The 22,773-nt window shown below is 41.4% G+C and overlaps 1 protein-coding gene across 1 annotated transcript in view; it reads right to left on the minus strand.

Moving 5' to 3' along the window:
• The window catches only part of eif2a (eukaryotic translation initiation factor 2A), a 44,978-nt gene that overhangs the window by 16,514 nt on the left and 5,691 nt on the right, over positions 1 to 22,773 (minus strand). The window contains exons 3-9 of the mRNA XM_041179253.1: positions 21,588 to 21,662; positions 20,724 to 20,842; positions 8,234 to 8,333; positions 6,273 to 6,355; positions 3,998 to 4,071; positions 2,472 to 2,616; positions 242 to 358 (exon numbers count right to left, since the gene is read on the minus strand). Of these exons, the coding sequence (XP_041035187.1) occupies positions 242 to 358; positions 2,472 to 2,616; positions 3,998 to 4,071; positions 6,273 to 6,355; positions 8,234 to 8,333; positions 20,724 to 20,842; positions 21,588 to 21,662 (713 nt within the window). The remainder of the gene's footprint in view (positions 1 to 241; positions 359 to 2,471; positions 2,617 to 3,997; positions 4,072 to 6,272; positions 6,356 to 8,233; positions 8,334 to 20,723; positions 20,843 to 21,587; positions 21,663 to 22,773) is intronic.

Genomic DNA, 22,773 nt, shown 5'->3' on the forward strand with positions numbered 1-22,773 from the left:
AAATATCTTAGCACTCAAAAGTTGTCATTTCCACAATCCTATTTTTCCAGTAAATCAACCGTTATCTACTAATAACAAGCAAGTTTTATTTGTTAAGGGGAATACTAGAAATTTACAGTCAATTACTGTGAGTACCTTTGACATAGTTGTGGGAAACCGAAGTTACTTGAGCAAGCAACTGGCAGGCATCAGTAGCTTTTGTGGCTTATTTAAAAAGCAAATGTGTGAAAAGAATACTCACGCAGCTGCACTAATGCACTTTCTCCATTGGATGCAATATAGTGCAGGGTTTGTTCACCGTAATACGATGCTCCAGACTTATCTACATCCGTGCTGGCAATTACCAACACAGCAGTTCCTGCAGGAAGGCAATATCCATTAGAAACCTCAAGACTGCAACAATTTGCATTAATATAGTGCCCTTAACATGGTAAAACGTCCCAACTTCACACAGTCCTGGTCAAACACCAGAACACATCGGAGATATTAAGACTGGTGGCCTTAAACTTGGTCAAAGAAGTAGGTTTTAAGGAGTATCATAAAAGGAGGAGAGAGCGGTAGAAAAGTTTAGGGAGGAAATTCCAAGCTTAGGGTCTCAGTGGCTGAATGTACAGCCGTCAATGGTGGAACAATTAAAATTGGGAATACCCAAGAGGCCAGAATTGGAAGAGCACAGGGATCTCAGAGGGTTATAGGCCTGGAAAAGGTGACTGAGACAGGAAAAGGTGACTGAGACAGGAAAAGGTGAAGCCGTGGAAGGATTTGAAAACAAGGATGAAAATTTTAAAATTGAGGTGTTGCCTGACCAGAAATGAATGTAGGCCAAAAAGCACAGACATGATGGGTGAATGGAACTTGTTGCAGGTTAGGATATAGGTGGCAGAGTTTTGGGTGAGTTCAAGTTTATGAAAACTGAGAGATCATTGAAATAGTCAAGGCTGGCAATAACAAAGGGCAAGGGTTTCAGCAGCAGAGGATGTGAGCCAGTGACAAAGATAGGCAATGTTACAGAAACGGAAGTAGGCAATCCTGGTGATGGAATGGATATGTGGGCAGAATCACACCTCAGGGTCAAATAGGATAGCAACTATGGTCTAGGTTAGCCTCAACCAGTTACCAAGGCAAAGAATGGAGTCAATGGCAAGACAGCTGAGTTTGTTGAGGGGAAACGAAGGCAATGGTTTTGGGTCTTCTCAACATTTTCCCAAGACTATGAGAATGTTTGGATATTTATAATTTGTTTAAACACTTCATACAATAAACTTTGTTTTGCTCCCTCTTTCTCTCTCCCCATTTCTGGCTACTCCTGCACTAAGGATGTTGACTCATACTCAGGTATCTGGGACACAGATATGGCCTATGATACTTGACCAAAGGAGCCATTCTGGTTTGAATCAGTGCCATGAGGCTATTTAACAATAGGAGGGGAATGAAAGTATTCAGTCGTAACTCCTAACCCTGATCCTACCCTCATCCAGCATCCACACGCATGTACTTTCGAGCAGATTCACTGGATAGTAATGTGAAGCAAGAATTCTGCCTCATTTTTCTCTTCCTAATTGACTGGCAATTGCAGCACTCCTATTGTCAGGTCATGCAACTTTGTGTGATTCAGTAGCAAGATGGGGGAAATTACTTCATCCATAAAGTTCCTATTACATCATTACATTTTCGTGATGACTTACTGGGTTCTTCCTCTAAACCAAAAACCCCAATTTCTGAAGTTGACAGTCCCCAGGAGTAATTATCCATAAAGCTGGGAATTGGAGCTGTATTTCTCTGCAACTTACATTAGTTTAAGAAATCCAATTATTAATAATATTGAAATATTAACATAGACAAAAGCTAAATTTTACATGTCTTTACATTAGAGACCACAAGAGGGCAATATACTGGGCAGCAGAGCAAAGGGAAATGGGTTCACATCCACAGGGAAAATCCCTAATCTCAACATGGCAATTTGAGAAGGACGATGATTGGAAATGAAGGTGGTCATATCAGAGGGCAAGACAAACCTGCACATCTACTACTGGCTGGCTCAACCTACAAACAGCTTGTTTGCCCACCTTGTCTTTCATGGTATGATGTATGGCATGAAGCAGCCTAAAAGAAATGTGGCGAAAAGAAAAACCTGGAATATTCAGAATGAGACTTGGGAATTGTGGAAGTGAAGCATACTCTAGCAATACTTTCCAAAATCTGCAACTACTCCTTTCTGAGAGTTATACCAGAGATCATCCCAGTCATTCAAACAGGCCCTGGCATTCAGTTATTATCTTCATGTGTCCTTCTTCACGGGGTGAAGTGACAGTACAGTTTTTTTCCCCACTTTGTAAGCTGTGACATTGAGCACTCAAACTAGCTATATAATCGTTCAACTTAATGATAAGTGCCTTAACTTTGGAAATATGGCCTTTTTTTTGCAAGGATGGCAACTTAAAAGTATTAGTCTCAATTCAAGTAAACCTTACCTCTCTTATTCCAAAGCATTGTCACTTTGTCAGCCTTAAAAAAACTTTTATTTGCCAAAGCAGAGGCAGGACCTTCAAAGTTTGGGTATTGATACAATCGAACAAATGACGGCGCACCCTTTGATCCAGGCACGTAAACTGCGACCTTTTACAATAAAGAAAAAAGTTGGATCTGGTCAATTTTGAATTTGTAATTCAAAGTATCGTCTACACAGGCGTCTACTACCTCATGTACAAACCCCCCCACTTTATGTAAATACATCATCAGCCCATTAATAGACATGACCGTCCTATTTACAGACGTCCTAACGTCACGTCCAGATGTCAGACGTCACCAGCTCACGTACAGATATCATCACCCTTCTTCCTTAGCGTTGTTACGTAGTATGCTGAGCTCAATGTAATTCTGTCTTCCACTTAAATTCTGATAACGTCTGCAAAAGTTTCATGTCTGCCTGAAATGTCACAAACTTCTATGGACAAGTTCCTCCTGCTCTTTGGCAACCCACTACGTGAAATGTGCCATGTTGGGTGGATGTATTGGGGCGGAGATGGGGTGTGTCAATCATCAAAGGACAAATAATGCCCTGGAAGGCAGAGCTCCAAATAGTCAATATGAAATGTCATTGACGGACACTGTGGAAAATTCTATAAATAGAAGATAAAGAAAAGACAGGTAGTTTGAGAAAGAGACCAGAATGATGGATATTTTTAACACTAACTCATATTTCTTTTTTAAATAAAGCATTGTTTTATCACGTTTAACATCACTGACAGAATCTTTCCTCCACATTGAATTGTTGATTTAAAACCCTAGCCTCTTCCCAAGTGAGCACACATAAGATCTGGTTGTTGAAACACAGGGAATCATTAAAGTTCCGGCGGTTGTGCAAAGAAGAGCCGTGAGGCAGGCCCCTAGTGTTGGCGTTTATAATGCTCGACTATAAGAAAAGGTGGCAAATTTGACATTTTCCACTGTTGAATGGAGGCAACAAAGAGGGAACCTCAACAGAGTAGACATCTTGGGCCAAATGGTCTATTTCTGTCCTGTAAATATTATGTATGTTAATGTCAACAGTATGGGAAAGGTGAATCCAAAAGTCTACTTCACATTAAATTGTGGTAGTAGCATAAGGGTACAAAGGTCCAAACCATCAAAAGACAAAAGACTGGCGTTAGGAAGTTCATCACAAAGAGCGACCAACACTTGGAGCGAATCCTAGAATAACTTAAGAAACAATTGGATGCTGTGATGCAACTGGTTGGGTTGGTGAGAGGGTATTGAGAGGTGTGGTCGGTACTTTGAGCTGGGATGAGCTAAATCTCCTTCCTCATTTTCCACAGAAACAAGATATGCAATACAAATGTGCTAGCTAAATTGATTCAAATAATCAGCCAAATTTAAAAGCAATCAGAATTTTAACTGCTATTTTGTTTGGAAATGTCTTTACCCAACAATCACTTTATGAACATACCAGTACAAAACACACAGCAACACACAAAACTAGAAGCGAATGATGTAGTACCTTGCAGGGCCAAGGTCCTGACGACAATGCAAAATCTGTCACCTTCTGTAAATGGAGTTTGTTCGCTATTTTACCTGAGGTGGGGACAAATCAACATCAATTAAAATCCTGCACTGAACATTGTTTTACTAAATTCTTCTACAATATTTATATAAGACTATACAGTATTATTAAGTGAATTTTGCCTAATTTTCCTATAATACATATTATTTCAAATTCCCTACAGGGAGTTTTCCACAATAGAACAAGTGGAACAGAGTGGATGATGGGAATCAGTGAGTTATGGGTTACTTCATACAAATGGGAATTAACGGGTCTTTTTTTACAAGTTTAATTTAATGTGCATCTCATCAGATTCCACTAAATGCATTATCTAGACAAATTTATGTTAATTTTAGAATTAAAAAGATTATTTCAGAGTGACCATTTAAAAACAAAATCTTAATTTTCTCCCAGCCTCGCCTTAAAATTTGCCAGTTCTTGAGGAGGTACTCAGTCCTCCAGGTCCTCTCCCAAATGGCCATTCTTAATGTCTGATAGCGAATATTAACAGGATAGCAACCAGGAGTGGGAATCCTGGCTAATGTTTTGCTTTCCTCCTTCTAACCCTGGTATCCTGAGGATTTTCCAACAACGAGATCAACCAACCCGGTGCAGATTGTGGATTGAATTAAGATTCTTCCGCTATGTATGCTTTATACCACATGATATATTTCTTTACATCTAGGGAGCTATGCTCATTTAGTTTTTTTTTTAAGCTATTCAGGCTATTTTTGTGGAGAACTAAGTGGTGAAATTTAAAACGCATATTTTGGAAAACAACCTTATTTTAGACAATGAGTTGCGGCCATTGAGCTACTAAATTGATCAGCGTTTTTATGGTGAAACCATGTAATCATTGGGGAAAGGCTTTTTTGAAAATAGTGACAAACCCTTTTCCCATATACTCAAAATAACATCACAAAATCACAGAATTGTTATGGTGCAGGAGGCCATTTGGCCCATGTCCACACTGGCTCTCCAAATGAGCATCATGACCCTAGTGCCATTCTCCTGCCTTTTCCCCGTACCCTTGCATTGTTTCTATTCAAATAATCATCCAATGCCCTCTTGAATGCCTCGATTGAACCTGCCTCCACTACACTTCTAGGCAGTGCATTCCAGACTCGAACCACTCGCTGTGTGAAAAAGTTTTCTCATATTGCATTTGCTTCTTTTGCAAATCACTTTAAATCTGTGCCCTCTTGATCTCTGTCCTTTTACGAGCAGTAATAGTTTCTCCCTATCTGCTCTATCCAGCCCTCTCATGATTTTGAACACCTCTATTAAATCTCCTCTTAACATTCTCCTCTCCAAGGATAACAGTCCCAACCTCTCCAATCTATCTTCATGACGGAAGCTTCTCATCCCTGGAACCATTCTTGTAAACCTCTTCTGCACTCTCTCCAATGCGTGCACATCCTTCCTATAGTTTGGTGACCAGAACTGTACACAATACTCCAGCTGAGGTCTAATTAGTGGCTTATATAAGCTCAGCAGAGGCCTCCTTGTGCTTGTACTCCATGCCACTGTTGATAAAGCCCAGGATACTATATGCTTTATTAACTGCTCTCTCCACCTGTCCTGCCACCTTTAATGATCTATGCACATATACACCCAGGTCCCTCTGTTCCTGCACTCCCGTAAGAATTGTATCCCTTATTTTATATTGTCTCTCCATGTTCTTCCTACCAAAATGCATCACCTCACACTTCTCTGCATTGAATTTCATCTGCCACCTCTCTGTCCACTCCACCGACTTGTCTATGTCCTTTGAAGATCTATGCTGCCCTCCTCACAGTTTACAATTCAGGTACAAATAATTCCAACAGCCGAGCAGTACCAGAATATTCAAAGCCTGGGAACGTTCTTGGGATCTGCAGTCACCTGGTCTGCTTATCAACCTCATTATGTAATTTTTCTGTGTGTTTCTTAATAAATCTAAAAGCCAACAATTATTTAAAGTGAATCTTCAACAACGAACAGTCCTAAAAAGAACTTCAAAATGCACCAATTTTTTTAGTGCATCTTCAAGCACACACTTTCCCCCTTTGGGAGTAGTGGGCAAGTGGTGGAAAGGTCGCTGATTAGACTGTGTCATGAATGCACCTTCCGTGGCCAACAAGTCCTGGTGGGGACTTGAACCTGGAGCTTCTACAAGGTACCAATAATATTCACTGATTAATGTTCTGCACATTTTAACTGGCTTCTTAGTGATTTGGATGAGATCACATACCAAATTCATTGCCCTCAAAAAACTGCACTTCATTGTTTACATTTCGAGCGCAAATACTTTCATCGTCTGACCAACAAGGGCACCTAAACACAGAAAAGAAGGAAGTTATTAACATCCACAATACAAATGACTAAAACAGCAGAGATTTTGTTTTCAAAATTGCTCAGCTAGTACTGTGTACTAAGAATCGTTAAAAATTTTTTACACTTTTCTATAATTACTGTCTGCTATCTAATCACCATTTCTTCAAAATCCTTTTTAATTTGCTTCCTATTGCAGTACATGGGAAAAAATCAAGCAATCTTAGAGCAAGGCAGAATGGATGCTCAAATTTGTCAGCAGGGGCAACTCTTTAGGCCCAGAGAAGTGAATCCTATTATGTGCACTGAAAACATTACTAAGGTGAGCTAGTCTCCGCAGGTATGGGCATCAATTAAGTTGCTTAAGTACTTAAGTTGCTTTAGAGTATATTAACTGGCAATCTCTTATGTATTTTTCATTTGAATTTTGCTAATGACATTTTATTGCCCTCTCATTGATAGCGACTGAATCTTTTGATGCACTGTCCACAGAATGTACATTTTGACAGTTTTCACTACTTTGAAGTTCCCACTTCAGCAGCTAAATCCACTGCAGCTTGTGTGAGGACAGCTGTTGTTACTGATGTTCCAAGAGTCCAGTGCGTAAGCGAGGACCCACAAACAGCAAGTTATGTTCTTCTGCACTTGTCCTGGGCTCTATGTGGGCATGGGAAAGGGGACTATCAAAAATTGGGCCTCAGCCTCTGCCAGGGGTGTTAAGTTTGCTTAATTGATATTAGAAAGTTTCATGCACAGCACCCCACCAATATAAAATTACCTAGACATGTAAACATTTTGGAACATAGTGCATGAGTAATTTGAGCCATGACATATGGTAAGTCTAGCAAACTTAGAAGGAACTTAGATTTTGGACCTATGGTTCCCAAAGCTCTACACAATTAGAGGTTTCTCTAATGGCATTTCTGGGTCTGTTGTCAAGTAATGTGATTGAAACTGACTGCTTTTCATTAGTCAACAACTCCATTATCATTGAATCATGTAACTACCAGGCTGGTAGAAGACAAACTAAAGGGACCTTGGTCTTTTTTTCATCTAGTAGCTACTTAATTCCTCAGCATGCAGCTCTTTAAAGCATCTCAGCTGAATATGACTGCTCCTGAACACATAGCCGTCTTTACTGGAACTCTTGACCCAAACAGTTCAGCTGTCATTAGGAGGCAAATCTGATATAAGGAATCACAGAATCGCTACAGTGCAGTAAAGGCCATTCAGCCGATCGTGTTTGCACTGACTCTCCAAATGAATAATTCCCTTCGTTCCATTCTCCCGCCTTTTCCCTGTAACCCTGCACATTCTTCCTTTTCAGATACCAGTATTGTGTCCTTTTGAATGCCTCAATTGAACCTGTCTCCACCACACTCTCAGGCATTGCATTCCAGGCCTTAACTGCGTGAAAAAGTTTCTTCTCATATCGCTTTTGCTTTCTTTGTCAATTACTTTAAATCTCGCTCTCGATCCTTTCATGAGTGGGAACAGTTTCTCCCTATCTACTCTGTCCAGATTTTGAATACCTCTATCAAATCTCCTTTTCACTAAGTAAAACAGTCCTAACACCTCCAATCTATCTTCAGAACTAAAGTTCCTCATTCCTGGAACCATTTTCGTGAATCTTTTCTGCACCCTCTCTAAAGCCTTCACATCCTTCCTAAAGTGCGGTGCCCAGAACTGGACATAATACTCCAGCTAAGGCCGAATGAATATCTTACTGTCTTGATGATATAAACCACCTTTCATTTGTACACTATAATTGAAGCAATCAAGTTCAAAATCCCATTTAAGTACCTAACACATTGAAAACAGTTTCTACTGTGATAATATCATGCACACTGTAAATTACTATATAACATCTCTCATATTTACCAGCCTTGCATTTTCTTTTGGAAGAATGACTTGAGACATTTTCCAGTTTTAAGATCCCAAATCTGCAGGTTTGGTTCCCCTTGTGGATTATTTTTGGTTGCTAACGACAAGAAAAGCATTTTAGAACTTTAAAACTTCTTGCTGTGCAAAGGCATATTGTTATTTTTGATGGCTTCCGTTAGCTACATTTCTATCACATGTACACAATTTCTCTCCCGATACCAACTCACTTAAGTTGTCAAAATTTAAGCAGTGCCACCCTTTCAATTTTTTTTTTTGGCCAATTTTTACCCCTCCCACCCTTCCATTCTATTTTGGAAATATTGATTCCTTCCTGGATGCAGCTCTGGTGCTGTGACCATTATTCATGTACGTGCCTTGGCAGTGAGTGTTTGTAGGAAGACTGAATATAGGAACATCACAGTATCACAGAATTGTTAGTGCAGAAGAAGGCCATTCAGCCCATCATGTCCACATTGGCTCTCCGAATGAACAATTCCCTTAGTGCCATTCTCCCGCCTTCTCCCCGTAAGTCTGCACACTCTTCCTTTTCAGATAACAGTCTGATTTCCTTTCGAATGTTTGATTGAATTTGCCTCCACCACAGTCTCAGGCAGTACATTTCGGACCTTAACCACTTGCTGCGTGAAAAAGCCTTTTTCTTATATCACCCTGCTTCTTTTGCCAATTACTTTAAATTTGCGCTGTCTCGTTCTTTCACGAATGGGAACAGTTTCTCCCTATCAACTCCATCCAAGCCCCTCATGATTTTGAAAACCTCCAACAAATCCCTTCTCAGCCTTCTTTTCTATGAGTGAAACAGTCCTAACTTTTCCAATCTATCTTCAGGACTGAAGTTCCCCATTCACCATGCTCGTGAATTTTTTCTGCAGTCTCACCAATGCCTTCACATCCTTCCTAAAGTGCATCCCTGAACTGGACACAATACTCCAATGAGGCCAAGCAAGTGTCTTATACAAATTCAACATAACCTCCTTTCTTGATTATATAAACCATCTTTCATTTGTACACCATAATTGAAGAAAGCAATCAAGTTCAAAGTCCCATGATATAATTTAAGTATCTTGCAAATTGAAAACAATTTCTGCTGTGATAACATAATGCACACTGTAAATTACGACCGAGCCTGATAGTGTTCTTACTCAATGTTTGCACTCATGCACTTCCAGAAGTGTGTCATAGATAGTGATGAGAGAGGGTAGGAACCTCTGCCAAATTTTTCCTCCCTAAAACAGGCTGACTGAGGCCAACTAAAGTGTTCTATAAACACAGAATAAGCTTGGATCTTCCTGCTCTGTGCAACTCAGCTGGTCTTGGTCATGGAAAAGGGGGGGGGGGGGGTGGATCTTGGGCGCTCCCTGTGCTTTGAAAGCTGTATTCATACCATGTTTATATGCAAACAGAAATTTACAAGTTATTTTTTATACTTGTGAACTCCCCTTCACTTAACACTGCAGGAAGTTCTTGATCAATGCGTCGATTGCTAGTAAACTGAGATGACCTGAGCTTTTTATGGCAAAGTCAAATTGACACACGCCATGTCAGGAAAACAAACAAAGTCGCTGATGTCTGAATTGATTGTAACTGCAATGAAAAACAGCTGCAAAAGCACATTTATAAATTACACCTTCTTGTGTTTTTACATACTTTAGCTGTAAGAAGTTGTATGCCGATAGTGATTTGTAGTGATTTGGTTTAAGAATTACATAGAGTTTAGAGAGAAGAAATTGGTCATTTGGCCCAACTGCTCCATGCCAGCATTTGTGCTCCACACTGGCTCATTTTGCCCTCTCAACAGATTCTTCCATTCCTTCCTCTCCCATATGTTTATCTAGCTGTCCCTTAAATGCATCAGTGCTATTTGACTCAACTACTCCCTGTAGTGTTGAGTTCTGCATTCTTACCACTGTTTGGTAAGTAGTTTCGCTTGTACTGTTTATTAGTGACTATCTATCTTATACTTATGGCCCCCTAGTTTTGGTATCCCTCAAAAGCGAAAACATCTTCTCCATATTATCTCATCAAATTTTAATTAGGTCTCCCCTCAGCCTTCTTGTTTCTAGAGAAAAGAACTCTGTCTTGTATAGTTTAACCTGATCAGAATAATCTCCCAGTTCTTGTATTGTCCTTGTATAGCTTTACTGCACTTTTATTGCCACTGAGAAAGTAAGAAGCAAGTTATACATTCATAAAGCTTATATAACAGATCTCATAGCAACGTAAAAGCTTTAAATTTCACTTCTGCAGAGCTGAGGTAGAATATTCTCTTACAAAATGCTGGCACAGCTATCATGTGACCCAAGTAAACACACAGCAATGCTTATGTTGTAAAAGTCTTGGAAAACATTCCAATATTGAACTGTTTGCAAATTGTAGATATTTTACTGTGCTGCTGGGGAACAGCATAGCTGGGAAAACATACTGACTGTTTTCCTGAGTGATACTTACACTCCAAAATATAACTTATTCTTATAAGTGCCTTGAGATAAATTTACTACTTTGCCTAAGGATGGGGCAAAAAAATACTGTACAAAGAAACATTAAGTTAATATATTTAAGAACTAAGTTGTTAAACAAGTAATAATATACATATACACAGATTTTGTTTAGCCTTTTAGAATAACACTGAATAAATGGAATAATCTATAAATAATCTATCATGACACTTTAAAGAAAGAAGTGGCAGATGGAATACAACGTGGGTAAGTGTGAGGTCATGCACTTTGGTAGGAAGAATAGAGGCATAGACTATTTTCTAAATGGGGAGAGAATTCAGAAATCTGGAGTGCAAAGGGACTTGGGAGTCCTAGTCCAGGATTCTCTTAAGGTTAACTTGCAGGTTGAGTCGGTAGTTAGGAAGGCAAATGCAATGTTGGCATTTATTTCGAGAGGACTAGAATATAAAAGCAGGGATGTGCTGCTGAGGCTTTATAAGGCTCTGGTCAGACCACATTTAGAATATTGTGAGCAATTTTGGGCCCCGTATCTCAGGAAGGATGTGCTGGCCCTGGAGAGGGTCCAGAGGAGGTTCATGAGAACGATCCCAGGAATGAAAGGCTTAACAAAGGAGGAACGTTTGAGGACTCTGGGTCTATACTCGATGGAGTTTAGAAGGATGAGGGGGCATCTGATTGAAACTTACAGAATACTGAAAGCCCTGGATAGAGTGGACGTGGGGAAGATGTTTCCATTAGTAGAAGACACTAGGACCCGAGGGCACAGCCTCAGAGTAAAGGGAAGACTTTTTAGAATAGAGAAGAGGAGAAACTTCTTTAGCCAGAGAATGGTGAATCTATGGAATTCATTGCCACAGAAGGCTGTGGAGGCCAGGTCATTGAGAGTATTTAAGACCGAGATAGATAGGTTCTTGATTGGTAAAGGGATCAAAGGTTATGGGGAGAAGGTGGGAGAATGGGGTTGAGAAACTTATGAGCCATGATTGAATGGCGGAGCAGACTCGATGGGCTGAATGGCCTAATTTCTGCTCTCATGTCTTATGGTGTTATTTATTTACCCTGTCTACACTTGAAATACAATACAACCAAACATGAGTACAAATTGGTGGAAATCTGCAGTCATGGAGTTTTAAATGACTGAAGTGGGATTCCCACGGTTTCAATCAAAGCTCTGCGCTTAAGAAATCTTCACAAAATCCGTTTAAATCTTTGCACTAATGGGGAAAATATTTTCTTAATGGTTTAGCTATTTTTCACGCTGTTTATCAGCAAGATTAAAATGGTCACACAGCAGCAATTTACCAATAGAAAACTACCACCTCATTATTTATCTATGCAACTCCTCCTTTAATTCTTTATTTCCCAGGGACTCCAGAAAGTAAATGGCCTTACCCGTTGCCCCAGGTTTGGTGTCACCTGCCTGTTACTTCCTAATTCACTTAGTCTGGAACAGTCCCAGCAGATTGGAGGGTGGCAAATGTAACCCTACTATTTAAAAAAGGAGGGAGGGAGAAAACAGCGAATCACAGACAGGTTAGACTAACATCAGTAGTAGTGAAAATGCTAGAGTCTATTATAAAGGATATGATAACAGCACACTTAGAAAACATCAATGGGACTAGACAAAGTCAACATGGGTTTATGATAGGGAAATCATGTTTGATAAACCTACTGAAGTTTCTCTGAGGATGTAACTAGCAGAATAGATAAGGGAGAACCTGTGGATGTAGTGCATTTGGATTTTCAGAAAGCTTTTCATTAAGTCCCACATAAAAGAAGTTAGTGTGCAAAATTAAAGCACATGAGATTGGGGGTAATATATTGGTATGGATTCTGAATTGGTTAGTAGACAGGAAACAGCAGGAATAAATGGGCCTATTTTTTGGAGTGGCAGGCAGTGACTCGTGGGGCACTGCAGGGATCAGTGCTTGGGCCCCAGCTATTCACAATATATATCAATGATTTGGATGAGGAAACCAAATGTAATGTTTTCAAACAAAAACAGAAAATGCTGGAAAAACTCAGGTCTGACAGCATCTGTGGAGAGAAACAGAGTTGTTGTTTCGAGTCCGTATGACCCCTCATCAGAGCTACAGAGAGGTAGAAATGTGATGAAATTTATACTGTTAAAGGGGGTGGAGCAGGTGAAGCTGGATAAAAGGCCAGCGATAGGTGGGGGCAAAAGAGAGATTGACAAAAATGCCATGAACAAAAGGACAAATGGAGTGTTAATGGTAGTGGTAAGGGCTAAAAAAGGTGCTGATAGTGGCAAAGATAAGAAAGCAGAATGTGATAATAGCAGAGCAAGGGTGCACACTCTGAAAAGAGCAACATGAACAAGCAACAGATGGCCCTTGTGGGAGTGGAGTGGGGGGAGATGGCAGTGGTGGGAGGGAAAAAAGGGATAGAAAATGGGATAAGATGGGGGGGATAAAACAGGGGGATAAAACAATGAATAAATGAATGAAAATAAAAATAAAAATAGTGGATATTTCTACTTATCTGTAGCTCTGAAGAAGGGTCATATGGGCTCAAAACGTCAACTCTGCTTCTCTCGCCACAGATGCTGTCAGGCCTGCTGAGTTTTTCCAGCATTTTCTGTTTTTGTTTCAGATTTCTAGCATCCACTGTATTTTGCTTTCATTGTAATGTTTCCAAGTTTGCTGACGCCATGAAACTTGGTGAGAATACGAGTAGCAAAGAGGATGTTAAGAGGCTCCCAGGTAATTTAGACAAGTTGAGTGAGTGGCCAAATATATGGCAGATGCAGTATAACGTGGTTAAGTGTGAAGTTATCCACTTTGGTAGGAAAAACAGAATGACAAGAGTATTATTTAAATGGTGATATATTGGGAAATGTTGATGTACAAAGGGACCTGGTGTCCTTGTACACCAATCACTGAAAGCAAGCATGCAGGTGCAGCAAGCAGTTAAGAAGGCAAATGGTATGTTGACCTTCATTGCGAGAGGACTTGAGTACAGGAGCAAGGACGTCTTACTGCAACTGTACAGGGCCTTGCTGAGACCACACCCGGAGTATTGAGTGCAGTTTTGATCTCCCTATCTAAGAAAGTATGTACTTACCATAGAGGGAGTGCAGCGAAGGTTCACGAGACTGATTCCTGGGATAGCAGGATTGTCATGTGAGAAGAGATTGGACAACTAGGCCTGTATTCACTGGAGTTTAGAAGAATGAGAGGGGATCTCATTGAAATGTATAAAATTCTGACAGGGCTTGACAGACAGGATGCAGGGACAATGTTTCCTCTGGCTGTGGCTGGGCGGGGGGGGGGGGGGGGGGGGGGGGGGGGGGGGTTGGTTGGTCTAAAACAAAGAGTCACAGTCTCAGGATACGGGGTAGGCCATTTAGGACTGAGATGGGAGAAACTTCTTCACTCAGAGGGTGGTGAACCTATGGAAGTTTCTGCCACAGAAGGCTGTGGAGGCCAAATCACTGAATATATTGAAGAAGGGAAATAGATTTTTAGACTCTAAAGGCAGCAATGGGTATGGGGGGAGAGCGGGAGTATGGCGTTGAGATAGAGGATCAGCCATGATCATACTGAATGGCGGAGCAGGCTCAAAGGCCTGGATGACCAATTCTTGCTCCTATTTTCTACGTCTATTAGAATCATAGAATGCTACAACACAGGAGGTTGCTAGCTCTTGTAAAAGCTATCCAATTAAGCCCACTCCCCTGTTCTTTCCCCATATCCCTGCAGATTTACTCCTCTTCAAGTATTTATCCAAATCCCTTTGTAAAGTTACGATCAAATATAACTCTCCACCATTTCTTGCTCGCCGCCCCCCCGGCCTCACCTTTTCAGGAACTGCATTCTAGGTCATTGTAAGTCACTGTGTAAAGAAAAAATCATCATCTCACCTCTGGTTCTCTTGCCAAACACGTTAAATCTGTCTCCTCTGGTTACTTTTTGCCACTGGAAAAGTTTCTCCTTACTTACTGTATCGAAACCCTTCATGGTTTCGAACAGCTTTATCTAATCTCCCCATACCTCCTCTTCTCTGAGGAGAACCATCTCCAGTCCCTGCAAATAACTGAACTCCCTCATCTCTGGTATCAGTCTAATAAATTTGGAGGCTAGTTAGCTCAGCTGGCCAAGTCAACGTCATTGTTGGCTGTCCCTTGATTCGAGGATGATGTCTAATCAGGGTTGTGAGTTTCTGCCATGAGTCTTCAAGTGAATGAACAGGCCAATTCTCGAACCATAGAACTTGGAGCACATGAGACAAGATGGTGGGATCTGGAATGCAGGACTTGCTTCATTTATTTTTATTTCCTTCGCTGCTGCTGCTCTGCTTCAACATTAAGACGTTGTAACTCAAAGCGTGATACAATTTGATGGGCAAGTTGTTACTATTTTGAGTGATTGGTAGCAATCTCCTCCCAGTCATTAATGTCAATGCTGCTACGCTTCAAAGAGTTGGAGTGTCCTTGAAGCTTTTTCTCTGTGTTTTCCGGAATACGTTGAGCACTTCCCATACCTTGACAACCGTCTCTCTCAAAAGGCCACCATTGACGAGGAGATCCAACACCAGATCAACTGCGCCAGCTCAGCCTTCTACAAATTATAGCAGTGTTTGACAACAAAGACCTCCGCAAGTCAACAAAAGACCTAGTGTACAGAGGAGCTGGCGTCAGCACACTCCTACACAGCAGAGAGACCTGGCATATCAGTGGCACATAAGAGCCCTAGAGAAATTCCATCAGCAAAATGCCTCTGCTGCATCCTCCAGATTCAATGGGAGGGCCTTGAACAAATGCTAGTATCCTTCCTGAAGCCAGCTCCACAAGCATCAGGGAAAACTCCTGCAAAAATCGATGTTGATGGACTGGACACTGTCCAAATGGTTGAAAAGCATCTTCCCCACCAGGTATTGTTTTCTCAGTTCTCAAATGGACAATGTTCCACGGGACTTGGCTAAGAATGTGGTGCTGAAAAATGCCAACACCACACGTTCAATCCCCATACTCACCGAGGTAGTTCTTGGGGCCTTCCTCCTTGCCTTGGCCCATAGTGATTTCATGGCACAGGCCATGATTAGCAACCCTCGGCGGACTGCAGCAAAGGGCGAAAGCAGAGAAACATCCTGTACCTATACCAGTCATCCACTGCAGCTGTTAAGCTATCCAGACATCTCAGAACCTCCTCACTCCGAGGATCATGTGAAAGCAGCTGAGAAAATGGGGAGCAGGAGAATACACCCTTCCTCCACTAGAATCAACTTTCTTAGCAGAGGTTTAGCTATAAAAAGTGCAACCCTTGAAATCACTTACAGATTGGACATACTCGAACAATGATGAGTCTACCACTACTAGCAGTAAATTGGATGTAGTTCACGAGACAGAAAGAATGGGGATATATGGGAAGATGGTGGTGTCAACACCCTTCCCCACTTCCAGGTTTATTTGGGTCCAAATAGCTTTTCACTGTTCTTAAAATTTAATACATACATAAATAAGTGAAATAAGATAAATGGGCCTCTTTACAACTATGGTTATGTCATACACATAGAGCTCTTGGCCTTTCATCCAGAAGGCGGGAGAATGGGGTTGAGAAACTTTTCAGCCACGACTGAATGGCAGAGCAGACTCGATGGGCTGAATGGCCTAATTTCTGCTCCTATGTCTTACGATCTTATGGTCTTATTTTTCTATCTCAAGAAAAGGAAAAGGCATTTTCAGGGTTTCAGTTTAGCGTAATGGAAATAGTCACCAGCACTACTTTGATCAACCCATGAATGGCCTGCCACAATATACTTCACATGAATGGATGAATAAAATGCTTGTTTTCAGTTTAATTGCAAGGCCAGTATAGTAGCCACTTGCATTGATATAATGAGGAGAAAAAGGGAATAAAACTCAAATGTTACTGATGAGAAAATTAGTCACAGGAGAATTGGCCTTCAGATGGTACTCAATATCACCAAGTTCTCTGCAGATTTCCACTGTTTTACAAAAATTATTGAATTAATTATAGAAGTTTGGAGAATCAATATGGTTTCACAGCACATCTTAAAGAACAGGTGGGGTTCTCAAATGCTAAGTCATTAGACTTTCAATAGGCTGACTAAAATTTAAATCCCTCAACCTTTATACTGAGGATTCCTGGTAAAAGCACAGGGGTAAGAGCAAAACCGGAGATGGATAAATCTGTTTGTGTACCAGTCAATGTTCACTTTTTAAGAAGCACTGACCCCATCTGTGGATGGTCCTCACGCCAGTAATGAGGCCAAATGCAGGCCCAACTTGGGCAGAGCAATAGAGTAAATTATTCATGATTATACCTGGTGCATCAGTAATAATTACCTGCCATGATTATACTTGCACACAACAGCCTGTATTTATATAGCACCTTTAATATGGTAAAATGTCCCAAGACGCTTCATAGGATATTATCAAACAGAATCTGACACCAAGCCATGTAAGGGAATGCTATAGCAGATGATCAAAAGCTTCGTCAAGAGGGCGGGGTGTCTAAGGAGCATCTTAAAGGAGGAAAGAGAGGCAGAGAGGTTTAGGGAGGGAATTTCAGAGCATAGAGCCCAGGCAGCTGAAGGTATGGCCACCAATGGTAGAGCAATTAAAATCGGGGATGTTCAAGAGGCCAGAGTTAGGGGAGCACAGATATCTCAGAGGGTAATGGGGCTGGAGAGCTTACAATAATAGGGAGTGGCGAGGCCAAGGCGCGATTGGAAAACAAGTATGAGAATTTTATAATTGAAATATTGTCTGACCAGGAGCCAATGTAGGCATGAGTAAGGACACAGGCAGCAAAGTTTTGGATGACCCCAAGTTTACAGAAAGTGGAAGGCTGGACCAGACAAGCAAGGCTAATTTCATAGCACCAGAGAGCTTGCCTTAGGCCTTCCATTAACAGCATTCTGTAACAACTCATCAGGAGCAAAGGCTTAATGAAACAGGCTAGTGTGAGGGTATAATAGCAGCAGAATTGGGGTATGAGAAATAGCGATAAGCGGGAGAAAGGAGATTCAGAAAAGACATTCAGCAAACACATGGAAATTACATTAGGCCAAAGAATTATGCAGGATAGTGGAACAGGACTGCAGATTAAAATTCTGGCACTCAAATTAATTAATTGTGTACAAATAGCCTTTTGTGGGAAATCATATTTTAATATTCTTTGTCTGTACATGATGCTGTTAGGGTCTTTTCATGTTCAAATGGATGCAATATGGCAAGAGAGGCTTGGGAGATTTTTTTAATCCTTTCACGGGACTGTAGGCCTCACTGGTCAGGCCAGCATTTTTATTGCCCATCCCTAATTGCCCTTAAGAAAGTGGTGGTGAGCTGCCTTCTTGAATCGCTGCAGTCCATGTGGTATAGGTACACCCACAGTGCTGTTAGGGAGGAAGTTCCAGGATTTTGACCCGGCAACACTGAAGAAACGGCGATATATTTCCCAGTCAGGATGGTGAGTGACTTGGAGGGGAACTTCCAGGTGGCTGTGTTCCCATCTATCGACTGCCCATATCCTTCTAGATGGTAGTGATCGTGGGTTTGGAAGGTGCTGTCGAAGGAGCCCTGATGAGAATTTTGTGGATGGTACACATTGCTGCCTCTGTGTGTTGCTGGTGGAGGGAGTGGATGTTGAAGGTGATGCCAACGTGGGGTGCCAATCAAGTGGGCTGCTTTGTCCTGGATGGTGTCAAGCTTCTTGAGCGTTGGTGGAGGTGCACTCATCCAGACAAATGGGAAGTATTCCATCACACCCCTGACTTGTGCCTTGTAGATGGTGGACAGGCTTTGGGGAGTCAGGTGATGAGGTACTTGCCACAAGCTTTCCAACCTCTGACCTGCTTTTATAGCTATGGTATTTATAGGGCTGGTCCAGTTCAGTTTCTGGTCAATGGTAAGCCCTAGGATGTTGATAGTGGTGGAATTCAGTGATGATAATGCCATTGAATGTTAAGGGAGGATGATTGGCTTCTCTCGTTGGAGATGGTCATTGCCTGGCACTTGTGTAACACGAATGTTACTTGCCACTTATCAGCCCAAGCCTGAGTGTTTTCCAGGTCTTTCTGCATACAGACATGGACTGCTTCAGTATGAGGAGTTGCGAATGGTGCCGAACATTGTGCAATTATCAGCGAACATCCCCACTTCTGACCTTACGATGGAAGGAAGGTCATTGATGAAGCAGCTGAAGATGGTTGGGCCCAGGATAGTACCTTGAGAAACCTGGAGCTGCGATGATTGACCTTAAACAACCACAAGCACCTTCCTTTGTGCTAAGTATGACTCCAACCAGCAAAGAGTTTCCCCCCCCGATTCTCATTGACTCCAGTTTTGCTAAGGCTCGATGCCACACTCGGTCAAACGTGGCCTTGATGTCAAGAAATGCCATGTCATTCCTCCAAAGTTCATCTACCCAGAAAGAATGTGCAATCTATGCTTCCCCATTTCCCACTCCCCTCAATTTTTAACTTATTCCAGGTTATCGCCTCCACTATCCGACTCAGAATTGGCAAGGCCAGCATTTGTTGATCATTCCTAAATGTCCTTGAACTGAGTGGCTTGCTAAGCCATTTCAGAGGCCAGGTCAGGGTCACCAACATTGCTGTGGGTCTGGAATCACATGCAGGCCAGACCAGGTAAGGATGGCAGATTTCCTTCCCTAAAGGACGTTAGTAAATCTGATGGGTTTTTACAACAATCGATGATACGGTCATCATTACAGAGACTAGCTTTATATCCCAATTTACTAATTGAAATTAAATTTCACCAGCTGCCATGAGGGAATGTGAACCCTTGTCCCCAGGGCATTAGCCTGGGTTCTGGATTACTAGTTCAGTAACATTACCACTACGCAACCATCTCCACATTCAAGAATAATTAATGATTTAGGGGCGCCCTAATGCCATTTACATTTTCATCACATTTCTATCAAAAGCTACAAGCAATAAATAACAGGAATAAAATTGCACAATCTACAATCAACCAGGCTACAAAGTAGATCTAAAATAACAAGAAATAATCACCTTGCTGCAAACATTGCTACTTGCATAAAACATCAAAGCTGTAAGCTTTACCAGCTCCAAAGTGAATAATTACAATAAATGTTTGTTTTGCTATTAAATGACCTTGGAAATGCTCAGGGACACAGGCTTTCACAATCAGATAGAGTCTGTACTGTACATGCAATAAACAAGCTGCCACTTTGCCATATACATTTCATTTTGACAAGACTTCGAAAATATCACTGATTAATTTTTAAGGTTTGCACTTAAAAATATTTGTTACATGTTGATTCAGGTGTGATGTTTTCATACTTCATGTTATGAAAAGCCAAAACAGCTACTTTAGACACATTTTCTTGCTAATGATCTCTCTCTCTTCAAGGAACTGATTCCTTGTGGTTGAGTATAGTTCCTCAGCTAGCATATACTCCACAGTACCTTACTCAACTGGCCATTATAATCATTTGTGAACTTTGAGAGGGAGTGCTGGCAGATTTTTCAATTGCAGGCATCACCATAGCTGAGCCTAATCCTGTTCTGTGCTTTGTGGGCTTTGATGGCTGGACTGGGCTGTTTTAAACACTGTTGCCTCATTGCTGGATAAATCTTAAGTCTGAACTCCTACCAACTTGAGACATGCGCACTTTAACTGGAACATGGGTTTAAACTTTATATATGGTTCTCAAGCCTCCATGGTTTGCACTTGTGGCCAATGACAACAAAAAGTTTGGATAACCGTGGCCAAGGGTGCTTGTTCTCTGGCTGCCTGTTCTCACTTGGTGGCAGCAGTTCCTCCCCAACAGGCATTCACCTCATGGGGCAGTCACATTCTACCATTCTGATGAAGGAAGACAGCATCGAAATAAAATAAAAACTGCTGCTTTGACACTTTCCCTGAACCAAAAGATAAATGCCAACCCACCCCACCTCCCTTCAGGCAGTCACGCGAAAGCTAGTTGGTGTAATTACAACAAAGTACCAAACACAGACTTACTGTAAATCGAATTACTCACTCATATAAGGTTGCCATGTCGCCAAGATGTGGCTTTGAGGAGAAAATGCCAGCAAAGCCACTCTAGGTAGGTCAAGAGAGTGCAATAACCGACCGTCTAGGGTGCCCACGATATTTACACTGGAGAAAAAGAGAAGAAACTATTCAAACAAAGATTGGTTACACAGTGATCAATATAACATGGTATTGCAAAAGGAAAAGGCTTGGCTAACTGGTTTAGTAGGTGTTTACTCACTCACTTTATCCAATTCAGAGTCGCAGGGAGTCGGAGCCTATCCCAACAGGCAATGGGTGCTAGGCGGGGTACACCCAGGACAGGACGCCAGTCCATCACAGCACGCATGCGTGCACACTAATTTAACTGTAGCCAATCTACCTAACCAGCATGTCTTTGGACGGTGGAAGGAAACTGGAGCACCCAGCGGAAACCCATGCAGGCACAGGGAAAACGTGCAAACTCCACACAGACACGCACGCGAGGTCAGAATTGAACCCGGGTCCCTGTTGCTGTGAGGCAGCAATGCTAACCACTGCGCCACCGTGCCACACATTGTAGATGTTTACATCATGTTGAAACATACAAATGTAATAGTGATACATGCAGGTGGAGTAGTATGCTTATTCATCTAGTGTTATCTTGTCTGTCAGGGCTTCGCCTTCTCATGTTCTTCTGTTCATTCATACATCGCCACAACACCTTTAAAACGCTACCTCAAAAACTTAAACTTTTAAGCAGCATAAGGCTCCACAGTAGTCTGAATTTTTTTGGTGTGACTGGAACATGATTAAAGAAGGAAACTTAAAGTACGAGATTGATTTTACAAATAGAAGGCTCTGTGGCTAGAAATTGAAGGTCGCTACTGACTTTTCCCCATTGCACCAAGCAAACAAAGAACCATCTTTGCTGAAAGTGAAGCCTTTGCAATTTCTCCTGTCATCTCTGCAAAATACAAAAAAAGAAAGAAAACAATTACCAGGAGAATTCAAAACGAGATGCATTGAAAATATTCTTCCAGGCTCCTCCTCCAGAGAAACAACTCAGACATATTTAAAAAATAGGAAATCAAATGAAGTATTATCCAGATGTGTGATATGCTGTGGGTAAACTGATAAGCAATCAATACAATTGGCTCTTTGAACTTAATTTAATTCTGGCTCTCTCATGATTAAAAAGCATTCATTTTTTGTGAAGGATGACTTTCCACAGAGTCCATCATTTTCTGCCTGAAGGGGCAGAGAGAGACATGGTCTATTTCTGGACCTCTGTCATTTTTCTTTTTTTTGCTTTGCCCATTTACTTGGGGTAGCCACAACGCTGGTTGATTACCATTCTCCACCTCCTCCTGTCAGTCACCTTTTCCAATCTGGCTGCGTTTTAAGTGTCTCGCCATTCTATCTTTTCACCAGTGGGCCTCTGTCATTGCCATACTATAACTGGGCTAAAAAGATCAGAAAGAGTGGTGCAGACCAAATCAAACTCTGAATCTTCCTGCTTAGACAGAAACGCCAGGCTTCTGCTCTTGGCACTGATCCCTGTCCCCATCAATATTGGGAATTTGTGCCTTGGGGCTGCAGTTATAATTCCCCATATCCTGTTATTCATGCTAAAGCATGATGCTATGTTCGCTGGCTGTACCACTGGGCAAAGTTTCAACTTCAAAAGATAGACAGGCAGACTTGCATTTACATATAGATAAAAGCAAAATGCTGCAGATGCTGGAAATCCAAAGCAAAAACAAAAACTCCTGGGAAAACTCAGCAGGTCTGACAGCATCTGTGGCGAGAAAGACAGAGTTAACGTTTCGAGTCCTTAGGGAAGAAGAGTCAAACAGACTCGAAACATTAACTCTGTCTTTCTCTCCACAGATGCTGTCAGACCTATTGAGTTTTTCCAGCAGTTTTTGTTTTTGTTTTGTATTTACATATACTTTTCATGCCCACAGGATGTCCCAAACTGTTTTACAGCCAGTGAAGTACCTTTAAAGTGTCATCACTGTCGTAATGTAGGAAATAGAGCAGCCAATTTGTGGGCAGCAAGCTCCCACAAAAAG

The sequence above is a fragment of the Carcharodon carcharias genome, chromosome 2 (genome assembly GCF_017639515.1).
Source record: "Carcharodon carcharias isolate sCarCar2 chromosome 2, sCarCar2.pri, whole genome shotgun sequence".
Taxonomy (NCBI): Eukaryota; Metazoa; Chordata; class Chondrichthyes; order Lamniformes; family Lamnidae; genus Carcharodon; species Carcharodon carcharias.